A 13,257-nucleotide genomic window follows, 5' to 3' on the forward strand; every position below is an offset into this window, starting at 1 on the left:
AGCCCACCCGCTGGCGGTGATGCAGGGCAGTCTGGAGCGACTGCTGATGCTGACATCTGGTCCGGACTGAAGGACCTGACAACGATTACGGACATGTCGTCTACTGTCACTGCATATGATTCTCTCCCCATTGAAAGAATGGTGGAGGATTATATGAGTGACCGCATCCAAGTAGGCACGTCACACAGTCCATACTTATACTGGCAGGAAAAAGAGGCAATTTGGAGGCCCTTGCACAAACTGGCTTTATTCTACCTAAGTTGCCCTCCCACAAGTGTGTACTCCGAAAGAGTGTTTAGTGCCGCCGCTCACCTTGTCAGCAATCGGCGTACGAGGTTACATCCAGAAAATGTGGAGAAGATGATGTTCATTAAAATGAATTATAATCAATTCCTCCGCGGAGACATTGACCAGCAGCAATTGCCTCCACAAAGTACACAGGGAGCTGAGATGGTGGATTCCAGTGGGGACGAATTGATAATCTGTGAGGAGGGGGATGTACACGGTGATATATCGGAGGATGATGATGAGGTGGACATCTTGCCTCTGTAGAGCCAGTTTGTGCAAGGAGAGATTAATTGCTTCTTTTTTGGGGGGGGTCCAAACCAACCCGTCATATCAGTCACAGTCGTGTGGCAGACCCTGTCACTGAAATGATGGGTTGGTTAAAGTGTGCATGTCCTGTTTTGTTTATACAACATAAGGGTGGGTGGGAGGGCCCAAGGACAATTCCATCTTGCACCTCTTTTTTCTTTTATTTTTCTTTGCGTCATGTGCTGTTTGGGGAGGGTTTTTTGGAAGGGACATCCTGCGTGACACTGCAGTGCCACTCCTAAATGGGCCCGGTGTTTGTGTCGGCCACTAGGGTCGCTTATCTTACTCACACAGTCAGCTACCTCATTGCGCCTCTTTTTTTCTTTGCGTCATGTGCTGTTTGGGGAGGGTTTTTTGGAAGGGCCATCCTGCGTGACACTGCAGTGCCACTCCTAGATGGGCCCGGTGTTTGTGTCGGCCACTAGGGTCGCTAATCTTACTCACACCTCATTGCGCCTCTTTTTTTCTTTGCGTCATGTGCTGTTTGGGGAGGGTTTTTTGGAAGGGGCATCCTGCGTGACACTGCAGTGCCACTCCTAGATGGGCCCGGTGTTTGTGTCGGCCACTAGGGTCGCTAATCTTACTCACACAGCTACCTCATTGAGCCTCTTTTTTTCTTTGCGTCATGTGCTGTTTGGGGAGGGTTTTTTGGAAGGGACATCCTGCGTGACACTGCAGTGCCACTCCTAAATGGGCCCGGTGTTTGTGTCGGCCACTACGGTCGCTAATCTTACTCACACAGCTACCTCATTGCGCCTCTTTTTTTCTTTGCGTCATGTGCTGTTTGGGGAGGGTTTTTTGGAAGGGACATCCTACGTGACACTGCAGTGCCACTCCTAGATGGGCCCGGTGTTTGTGTCGGCCACTAGGGTCGCTAATCTTACTCACACAGCTACCTCATTGCGCCTCTTTTTTTCTTTGCGTCATGTGCTGTTTGGGGAGGGTTTTTTGGAAGGGACATCCTGCTTGACACTGCAGTGCCACTCCTAAATGGGCCCGGTGTTTGTGTCGGCCACTACGGTCGCTAATCTTACTCACACAGCTACCTCATTGCGCCTCTTTTTTTCTTTGCGTCATGTGCTGTTTGGGGAGGGTTTTTTGGAAGGGACATCCTACGTGACACTGCAGTGCCACTCCTAGATGGGCCCGGTGTTTGTGTCGGCCACTAGGGTCGCTAATCTTACTCACACAGCTACCTCATTGCGCCTCTTTTTTTCTTTGCATCATGTGCTGTTTGGGGAGGGTTTTTTGGAAGGGACATCCTGCGTGACACTGCAGTGCCACTCCTAAATGGGCCCGGTGTTTGTGTCGGCCACTAGGGTCGCTAATCTTACTCACACAGCTACCTCATTGCGCCTCTTTTTTTCTTTGCGTCATGTGCTGTTTGGGGAGGGTTTTTTGGAAGGGACATCCTGCGTGACACTGCAGTGCCACTCCTAGATGGGCCAGGTGTTTGTGTAGGCCACTAGGGTCGCTTAGCTTAGTCATCCAGCGACCTCGGTGCAAATTTTAGGACTAAAAATAATATTGTGAGGTGTGAGGTATTCAGAATAGACTGAAAATGAGTGGAAATTATGGTTTTTGAGGTTAATAATAATATGGGATCAAAATGACCCCCAAATTCTATGATTTAAGCTGTTTTTTAGGGTTTTTTGAAAAAAACACCCGAATCCAAAACACACCCGAATCCGACAAAAAAAATTCGGTGAGGTTTTGCCAAAACGCGGTCGAACCCAAAACACGGCCGCGGAACCGAACCCAAAACCAAAACACAAAACCCGAAAAATTTCAGGCGCTCATCACTAATATTTAGTATGACCCAGAAGGGCTATTATTATTATTATTATTATTATTAGTACTGGAAATGGGTCTGGGGTGCAGTTCCCCCTGATTGGAGTGGCTGGGCTGCTGTGGGGTAGCACACTATTATATCTATTTAGCACCCCCCTTAACACTGTTATTAATCCTTTAGGTCTTTTAATTACACCGTCACTAGTGTATCACTTTTTGTATACAGATTTTGCGTTCCCTTTAATTAACACATACTAACACTTTACCTTCTCACATGTGTGCTGCCCTGGGGTGGCTGGCCTGTGCCGGTTTGTGGGGTTCTGCACCCCAGGCCCAGATATAGTATTAGGTTTAGGACCACCAGCATCAGAGGAGCCTTGTCGAGGCCTGGTGGATTTGCCATATTTCTGCAGATATATGTAACGAAGACCTCTGGATTTCTATTATATGTAGGTTTTCAAGTCATGTTACCCATATAGTTTGGTGTGCTGGGGGACACCAGGGGTTAATCCCCATCCTGTCTCTTGCTTAGAATTACCCCTCCCTTTCAAGCACCTGAAGTATATTGTCAAATTGATATGAGCAACTTGCATTCTGTTTATTTTTACACTGCAAATTAGATTGCAGATTGAACACACCACACCCAAATCTAACTCTCTCTGCACATGTTAAATCTGCCTCCCCTGCAGTGCTCATGGTTTTGTCCAACTGCTAACAAAATTCCTGCTGCGATCAACTTGGAATTACCCCCATAGGGCCTAATTCTGAGTTGTTAGCAGTTGGGAAAAACCATGGTCCTCATTCCGAGTTGTTCGCTCGCAAGCTGCTTTTAGCAGCATTGCACACGCTAAGCCGCCGCCTACTGGGAGTGAATCTTAGCTTAGCAGAATTGCGAACGGAAGATTCTCAAAATTGCGAATAGAAATTTCTAAGCAGTTTCTGAGCAGCTCGACACTTACTCTGCCACTGCGATCAGTTCAGTCAGTTTTGTTCCTGGTTTGACGTCACAAACACACCCAGCGTTCGCCCAGACACTCCCCCGTTTCTCCAGCCACTCCCGCGTTTTTCCCAGAAACGGCAGCGTTTTTTCACACACACCCATAAAACGGCCAGTTTCCGCCCAGAAACACCCACTTCCTGTCAATCACACTCCGATCACCAGAACGAAGAAAAAACCTTGTAATGCCGTGAGTAAAATACCAAACTTCTTAGCAAATTTACTTGGCGCAGCCGCAGTGCGAACATTGCGCATGCGCAGTTTGCGGAAAATCGCTGCGATGCAATGAAAAATAAGAGCGAACAACTTGGAATGAGGGCCCATGTGCACTACAGGGGGGACAGATATAACATGTGCAGAGAGAGTTAGATTTGGGTGGGGTGTATTCAGTCTGAAATCTAAATTGCAGTGTAAAAATAAAGCAGCCAGTATTTACCCTGCACAGAAATGAAATAACCCACCCAAATCTCACTCTCTCTGCAAATGTTATATCTATCCCCGCCCCCCTTGCAGTGCACATGGTTTTGCCCAATTGCTAACAAACTTGCTGCTGCGATCAACTCAGAATTACCACCATAGGGAGCAAAAGTGCTAGGTGAATGAGAACACACCTATATAGCTGTAAAATATTATTTGTCATTTAATTAATAACATCATCATTCAATCTCTTGATTTGAGCTTGAGATACAAGTTCCTCCAACATTTCAAGCATCAACCAGAGCAAGTGCCACTAAGCAGGTCTGTGATGGGGGCATTGCAGAGTGGGTAGCTGAGTTATACAGTATAACTTTCAAATAATTTAAAGAATGCCCCAGTAGATTCCTGTCCCTGTTCTCTAAGGTTTAATTTTATACGTCAATATATTTAGGGGTTACGGATCAATGGGTCAACATTCTTCAGTCAGAAGGTTGGAAATGTCTAGGTCGACACTAAATGGTCGCAATGCACAAGGTTGACATGGTAAAAAGGGCAACAGGTCCACATGGAAATGGTCAACGTGAGTTTTTTTAGTTTTTTTGGGTGACAAAATGTTTCTTTCACCACATGGATCCCCAATTAGGGCACTGCTGCACTTCGCTTGCCATGCTTTGGCCAAGGTTACTATTCCCAATTGTAGTAATGTATGAAAAAGTCCTGAAAGGGAAAAAAAAATCCAAATAATTAATGTTGACATTTTCATGTGTTGACCATTGTCTTGTTGGCCTTTTATCCGTGTCGACCTTTTGACCACATCGACCATATGCATTTCAACCATTTGGTGTCGACTATTGACTGTCGACCTATCATTCGGATACCATATTCAGATCTTCTAAGAAAGTATTTTGTAATCAATAAAGTTTTCCACAATTAGGCGACTATCGCTACAATATATGCATATTCTGCTACTTTTAATTAAACATAACTTTATGTCTCTAGCTTCCATCTATGCCTTTCAGCTATGCATTCATATAATCGGCAGAGTTACAAACATAGGGGGTTATTCAGAGATGAACGCAGATCGCTGCATACACATCCAGATCTGCGCTCATCTCGGCACATGCTGGGGGCCGCCCAGCACAGGGCAAGGCCGCCCAGCATGTGTGAGGCCACCCCCCGATGCATGAGTGAGTCCGCCCCCCAACCCAATTTTCCCGGCGCCGCCCCGTTTGTCAATCACATTGCAGCCACGTGCGCAGACCACCTAGATGCAACTGATGTGAGCAACCGTGCGGCTGGGTCCAGGTCTGAATCTGGACACGACAGATAAGAATGACTTGACCAATCTAGTCTGCCCTAAAAACATGAACATGCACACATTCAAGGTCGCAGCTACCATAGGTGAAGTTTTTCACCATTGGGTGTTACATACGGGTGGTATTTATGTGACCGGCGGTCAGGAGACTGACTGTCACATGACCTTCCCAGCATCGCGCCCCCTCACTATCCTGATGGTCGGCATGCAGACCAACAGGGACTATTTCCACTCGTAAGTGTCCACGACACCCATAGAATGGGAATAGAACCCGTGGTGACCGTGGCTGCATTCGCCCCACCCCGCCGGGATCTCGGCGTCGGTACGTCGGTCAGCCATACCACACCCGTTACATACAGTAGGGGCCCTTACAAACTATTTCCTTGAGTCCTACAATATATCTAGTTATGCCCCTGGACCTGCTCATTGTAATGTGGTGTAAAATTAACTAGGGGGGCATTATAATGTAACGTCGTAAGAACTGGGGCACTGTACTGTGGCACAATATGAAGTGGAGCCACTATAGTGTGGCAAAATATGAACTGGGAGCACTGCAATGTGGCATAATATGACCTGAGGACCAGGGCCGGTTCTGGGGCTTTGCGCGCCCCGGGCGGCAATGGGGAGCGTGGCTTTGTACAGGGGGCGTGGTCATTTACGCCCCCTGTACAGACTACTGTAGCGCTCTGAAATGTGCCCCCCGCTGCCGCTGGCCGCTGTGAAGCCCTTCGTGACGCCATCGCGCACCGCACAGCAAAGGTCCTCTCCACGAAGGGAAACTAGACGCGTAGCGTCTAGTTCCCTTCGTGGAGAGGACCTTTGCTGTGCGGTGCGTGATGACGTCATCGCGCACCGCACAGTAAAGGACCTCTCCAACGAAGGGAAACTCTAGTTTCCCTTCACAGCGGCCAGCGGGGGGCACAGCAGCAGCGGATCTTGCCCTGGTGCGGCGCCCTCCGGAATGGCGCCGGCGCCCTCCGGAAGGCGGCGCCCTGGGCAAAAGTCCTGCTTGCCCGTGGCAAGGTCCGCTACTGCTGAGGACACTGCATGCCATAATTTAAATTGGTGGTACTGTGTTGCATAATGTGTGCTGACAGCCCTGCAATGTGAACTAGGGCACTACTATGGCTCATAAAATAAACTATGACAGGTTTTCAAACTTTTTTGAATCATGGTCCTCTAGAGTGTCAGAATTTTCACCGCAACCCTATGCCAAAAGTTTATTATTGAGAAATTCTGAAAAAAAATAATACATTAAGTAAATTGTGTTTATATGTCATACTTAGGTTAACTTTTGTGGTGAGGGACAGGATTTGATTTTGTTCGTCCACATATTTTATGATTGGAAGCCACAAGCATTGGTTTTGCCTATGACACTGACCATAAATAAGTTGAATTGGTCCTGGTCACCAACCCAGGGAACTCCCACGAGTGCCCCAAGGCACCCAGTTTGGGAAAACTGAACTAGGACACTATTATGGGGCATAAAATGAACAACTGATGCTGAGAGGAGTCTCTCTAGAAGCATTGGGACAAGGGCCCCTTCAAAATGTTGCTTTTGGGCAAAGTTCTGGCTACCCCTCTGACAAGGGATATATATACACTGCTCAAAAAAATAAAGGGAACACAAAAATAACACATCCTAGATCTGAATGAATGAAATATTCTTATTAAATACTTTGTTCTTTACATAGTTGAATGTGCTGACAACACAATCACACAAAAATTATCAATGGAAATCAAATTTATTAACCCATGGAGGTCTGGATTTGGAGTCACCCTCAAAATTAAAGTGGAAAAACACACTACAGGCTGATCCAACTTTGATGTAATGTCCTTAAAACAAGTCAAAATGAGGCTCAGTAGTGTATGTGTCCTCCTCGTGCCTGTATGACCTCCCTAGAACGCCTGGGCATGCTCCTGATGAGGTGGCAGATGGTCTCCTGAGGGATCTCCTCCCAGACCTGGACATAAGCATCCGCCAACTCCTGGACAGTCTGTGGTGCAACGTGGCATTGGTGGATAGAGCGAGACATGATGTCCCAGATGTGCTCAATTGGATTCAGGTCTGGGGAACGGGCGGGCCAGTCCATAGCATCAATGCCTTCATCTTGCAGGAACTGCTGACACACTCCAGCCACATGAGGTCTAGCATTGTCTTGCATTAGGAGGAACCCAGGGCCAACCGCACCAGCATATGGTCTCAAAAAGGGTCTGAGGATCTCATCTCGGTACCTAATGGCAGTCAGGCTACCTCTGGCGAGCACATGGAGGGCTGTGCGGCCTCCCACAGAAATGCCACCCCACACCATTACTGACCCACTGCCAAACCGGTCATGCTGGAGGATGTTGCAGGCAGCAGAACGTTCTCCTTGGCGTCTCCAGACTCTGTCACGTCTGTCACATGTGCTCAGTGAGAACCTGCTTTCATCTGTGAAGAGCACAGGGCGCCAGTGACGAATTTGCCAATCTTGGTGTTCTCTGGCAAATGCCAAACGTCCTGCACGGTGTTGGGCTGTAAGCACAACCCCCACCTGTGGGCGTAGGGCCCTCATACCACCCTCATGGAGTCTGTTTCTGATCGTTTGAGTAGACACATGCACATTTGTAGCTTGCTGGAGGTCATTTTGCAGGGCTCTGGCAGTGCTCCTCCTGTTTCTCCTTGCACAAAGGCGGAGGTAGCGGTCCTGCTGCTGGGTTGTTGCCCTCCTACGGCCTCCTCCATGTCTCCTGATGTACTGGCCTGTGTCCTGGTAGCGCCTCCATGCTCTGGACACTACGCTGACAGACACAGCAAACCTTCTTGCCACAGCTCGCATTGATGTGCCATCCTGGATGAGCTGCACTACCTGAGCCACTTGTGTGGGTTGTAGGGAGGTCATACAGGCACGTGGAGGCCACACACACTACTGAGCCTCATTTTGACTTGTTTTAAGGACATTACATCAAAGTTGGATCATCTTGTAGTGTGTTTTTCCACTTTAAGTTTGAGGGTGACTCCAAATCCAGACCTCCATGGGTTAATAAATTTGATTTCCATTGATAATTTTTACGTGATTTTGTTGTCAGCACATTCAACTATGTAAAGAACAAAGTATTTATTAAGAATATTTCATTCATTCATTCAGATCTAGGATGTGTTATTTTAGTGTTCCCTTTATTTTTTTGAGCAGTGTATATATTTTTTTTGCTGGGAGCCAATTAACCAACCAGTATATGTTTGCATTGTGGGAGGAAACCAGAGTACCTGGCAAGAATATACAAACTCAACACTGCCTGGGTAATAAAAAAAAATGGCTGAAAAGCATGGACAACAGTCACAAAGTTAAAGCAATATATTTAGTCGCAGGAGTCTGTGTGTGTTTTAGCCTAAGCTAATGTCACTCTGATTTTCAACCTTTCTCGACTTGCGGCACGCCTAACAGGACTTTAAAATTCTCAAGGCACACTATCAGTTACCCATGGGGGGGGAAACACACTGGCTCCCACAGTAATTCCACACTGCCCCCCCCACACACACACACACACACACATAGTAATGGCACACACACTGCCTCCCCATGTAATAGTAATCACAGGCCCCACAGTAATGGCACACACACTCCTCCTCTCCTCCCCCCCCCACCCTTAAAAGTACTCACAGCCCCCACTGTAATGTTAGCCTGAAGTCGTGTATATCCCAGCTGGATTAGGATGAGCAGAGAAGTGGAGGGCAGTCCGCAGGCTGCAGCACACATCAGCACCAAGCGCAGGCAGGAATGCGACATGGCGTTAGTGACCTATGTGTCACAGCACTTCCCCATAGGTCACGAGCTTGGCAGCAGGAGATCTGAATGTGCTGCCCGTGCATGACGGCAGGAGGAGGACCGAGGTATCTCTGGAGTGCGGCAGCGGAGCACTGTCGGCGGGCGGCGGAGGACTGTGCAGGTCATCGCTGATGGTCAGTGAGCGGCAGGCTGCGGCACACCTGGAAACCGCTGGCGGCACACTAGTGTGCCGTGGCACAGCGGTTGAAAAACGCTGCAGTCTAGAAGCTGCTTCATCCATTTAAAAAATGAAGTATGTTAAAGTAATATAGGGGACATGTACTAAGTAGTGATAGAAGTGGAGAAGTGAGCCAGTGGAGAAGTTGCCCATGGCAACCAATCAGCATTAATGTAACATTTATAATTTGCATACTATAAAAACATACAGAGCAGCTGATAGATTGTCATAGGCAACTTCTCCACTGGCTCACTTCTCCACTTTTATCACTGCTTAGTACATGTCCCCTATGTCTCATGTTTCTAAAGCAGAAATAATGCAACCAGTCTCCTGTGTTGTCATTAACCCTTGACAAATCTGTAGAGATAGCATATACTGTAGTTTGTCATGTTTATGTTTACAGATACACAATTAAATAAGACACTGTTCTGGTCTAACCTGTTTATCTTTTGAATATAGCTGGTTAAAGGGAACATCTCTAGATCATATGTCTGTATGATTATGGCTGATGAAAGCCTATTACATGAGCTACAGAATCTCATCCAGTCTATGTGCAGTTCTTACAACCCCAGGCTATTCCTACATTTCCATGCACAAGTCTAACCCTACAGGCAGTTTTGAATTTGGATCTTGCCATTGCACCATGCTGACTGTATTTCTAGCGTATGCCATGGCATAATATGTCACCATGGGACACCGCAGATCACCCTACCCTTAAACTATAGGTGACCAAACTACAGGTCCCTTCAGGGTTTATTCATACATTATGGCAAATATTTAATTGTATGACTTTTTGGTCAGGAAATGTGCTTCTGGAAACAAATTTATTTTTTTCCATTTTAATTTCATTGCAAGTCCACAAATGAAATAAAAAAAATAAAACAATCGGGCTACAGATGCTGCAGAACCTCTTAGAAAAAACTTAAATGTAAGGCATGAATTTTAGGAAATCTACATAAATACCTTTAAGAGCTGTATTGTTATTATATACCAGATCACACCAAGAGGTTCTGCAGCAGCATCTGTACTTTTCTTATTGTTAGTTCCACAAGCTGCCATCTGCAATTAGCTGTTATTCTAGCCCTTATAAACAGGGAAAGTGTTAGAACCGTACCTGCAGCATTCAGAATAATTACCAGCAACACCCTCCCTTAGACAAAAGGACAACAAACCTGCACATGCACTGCAGTAAATCACTGGTAAGTACCCCACAATGCCTCCCCATGCCTCTCTAGTCGAAAATCCCACTGCGTGAATGCGAAGCCATCAATCAGCAGCTCAGGCAAACACCCCCTACTGCATGTTGCTGCCTCCTGCTCCTTCCTTCTCACCCAGTCAGTGCTGATCCTAAGGAGAGATCTGGAGGATATTGCCTGTCCATGCACAATGCACAGATGCTGGCTGGCTGGCTTATGCATTGGGTCACTCAGCCTAGCAGCACACAAGGGGAAGTGCTAGCAGCAGACCTTGCATACCTCAGGCTGTGGAGAGAGGGGCAGGGACAAGGGGAGTGACCACTCCACATCCATCAGACGCCAGCCTGATGCTTCCACCAGTCCAGCCCCCACCTACAAGGAAAACAAGATTGCGACCCTGGTTGAGGGGTTTATGCCAGAAACACAACATTAAAACTTCCAGCATTTATTTAATTTCCCCTTCCCTTTAAACCTGGTTGCATTGTTTCTGTGGAGCTGCAGAAAAATAATATATATATATCTAATAATATTCCAGGAGCAGAGTGAGCGTCCCTCTGAGATTGCAGCATGTGCAGAACTCTCTGCCTCTCATCCAAACCATGAGCTGCCGCTTCACTTGCAGAGATTCCCTTATTCATCAGCTAACACAGCAGATCGATGCATCAGTGACCTATCTGCTTCCAGCGTTACATATGCAGGTAAGTGGTGACTTCACATCTACTTGTGTTCTGTCGTAGTCCAGCGTCTGAACCGCAGCCTGGCGTTTATTTGCAGGTAGATCATTTAGCACTGTAAGTACTGTGTTTACAAATATTTAGTTGAATTGCAAAAATGTATCCACAGCCAGGCTTGTGTATATATCCTGCGTCCAGCCTGCTGTATCTGCAGCTGGTTTATTCTCACCAGGCACTGGGAGCATGGGTTGGCAATAGGGTCTCATTCACAGGAAGCTTGTTTATTCTGTTCTGGGTTTTTTGTTACAAACAATTGTTTATTTTATTGTAATATGATTGAAGTAAGTGTAAACAGCAGGGTGTGGTGAGGCTTTTGCACAACTAAAGTTCTAAGTGATTCAGAAGAAGATATTAGATCTCTGCAAAGTTAATGACAGAATCTGCTACTGGGAAATATGTTCAGCAACATATTTGGGGGTTGGGGGGTGAAGCAGCATGGTGGGGGGGGGGGGGGGAGCGGCATAATTTAATAGAGTCATGTTATTAATGGAACTCCTGTTGGTATCAATGGGAGTGCATTTGACACAGTGTTGCTTTTTGTTTCACTACTCATTTTTGCCTGTGCTTTCTTTTCTTTCCTGATCTGAGACCTCTGTTGATGTTGCTTTCTACCCTTAATTATATGCATGTAGGTTAAATGAATACCTGACGAAAGGGCCCACGTTTCAAGGCAGTGACATTTGATAGCTGAGGAAAAGTGGCTTTAATGAAAATCAACCTTTGGAATTCCTGCTTGTGAAAAATCCCATTCCGCCTCTTGTGCAGGCACTGAAGACATGATCAGCAGCAGCAGTGTATATGGTATGTCACTTTTGGAATTTACTTCACATGTGTGTAATATAATAATGACAGCTTAATAGCATTGGGGAAGAGAGAGCGGAACTCTGCACTGCTTACATACTCCAGTGGAAACACACAGTGGTTCTAAACACCAATATTTTTATTAAGCCACTTTATTTACTCCTTTACACAAATGACTGTTTATTGTTTACATCAGTATTACATGTTTAAAGTTGCGTAATGGCCACGCCATTACCTATATTACAAGCGTAGGAAAAAGTGGGTGATAAATAAAAATATTTAAAAAAAATTCCAGAGTGCGTGAAAGTGATCTTTACCACGTCTGGAATAGAGTTTACAGAGTTATCACTATTTTTTTCTGTTTTGCCTTTTATTTCAGTATACCAGCTTCAGTATAATTGGTAAAACCCTGTTCACAACTCCAAATAGCTGGTGATCTAGTCGCAAAGGTTATTTTGCGAATGTTGTTTATTTTTTATTTATTTTTTATATTTTTTTTGTACTTTTTAATTGTTGGTTGAGGAAAATAGCTACTGACATTTTTTTAACCTTTTCTCTCTTTCTCATTCCTTATCCCCACCTCTCCATACTAAAGGTCAGTTGAGATGAAGTATGAAGGATTTAAAGAGATTTTTGGTTTTAGTGTTTTTATAGCATCCAGCGTATAACATAAAAATAGGAAACTTCTGGGTAGATTGACTTGTTAGCCTGCACAATAAATTCTTAGCTATATAAAGATATTATCAAATATCACAAATAGGCTTTTTCCAGCGATGTATTTTAATCCAGCATAAATCCAGAATAAAACAGCTATACTATGTCTGTAAACATTTTACTTGTAGGGTAATGCATAAGAGGATGCATATACACACTCTTGTAATGAAACCTATTTGATTGCCTTTTTGAATTTGTGGTACTTGTTGACATGAGACGATCAATAAGTAGACTGTTTATTTTGCATGCACATAATCTGGAGTGGGAAATGTTTTGTGGAGAGCAGAACCTTTTTCCTGAAGCTGTTGAAGCGAATTTGATTGCCAGATGGGAGATTTCCCTGTGTGATCTTAAAGCTGTAATATATATTCTGAACAGATTGGACTTCTGTTGGTGATGAGAAGGATATTACATTTTAGAAATTTTAAATCAGCAATTGTACACTGTACAGGAGGGTAACTGACAGGGATTAGGTTTGCAGCCCCTCCATTATTTAAGTCCATCAGATAAAGTATATATATATATATATATATATATATATATACTTTATTTTATATAGTGTGTATGTTTCTCTGTATTTAGGTGCTCAGAAATCTGCATTTACCATCTATGTCAACAATTTATATTTAAAAAATATAAAAACTGCTTTTTTTGCTAAAATGAAGCTGGTCACACAACCTAATGACAATTGCAGTTACACAGCACAATTTCTAA

General features: G+C 45.1%; 1 protein-coding gene across 2 annotated transcripts in view; it reads left to right on the forward strand.

The window, feature by feature from the left end:
- The first annotated feature begins 10,428 nt into the window (after nucleotides 1–10,428).
- FIGN (fidgetin, microtubule severing factor) overlaps nucleotides 10,429–13,257 on the forward strand; it is a 167,081-nt gene continuing 164,252 nt past the window's right edge. The window contains exons 1-2 of one of the 2 annotated variants that reach the window (XR_010181946.1): nucleotides 10,429–10,992; nucleotides 11,661–11,829. Coding sequence is in view for 1 of the 2 variants with exons in the window: in XM_063933623.1 (XP_063789693.1) it covers nucleotides 11,805–11,829 (25 nt within the window). In the remaining variant the exon portion in view is untranslated. The remainder of the gene's footprint in view (nucleotides 10,993–11,660; nucleotides 11,830–13,257) is intronic. The other variant, XM_063933623.1, reaches the window with a different exon arrangement.

Source organism: Pseudophryne corroboree, chromosome 7, assembly GCF_028390025.1.
Source record: "Pseudophryne corroboree isolate aPseCor3 chromosome 7, aPseCor3.hap2, whole genome shotgun sequence".
NCBI lineage: Eukaryota > Metazoa > Chordata > Amphibia > Anura > Myobatrachidae > Pseudophryne > Pseudophryne corroboree.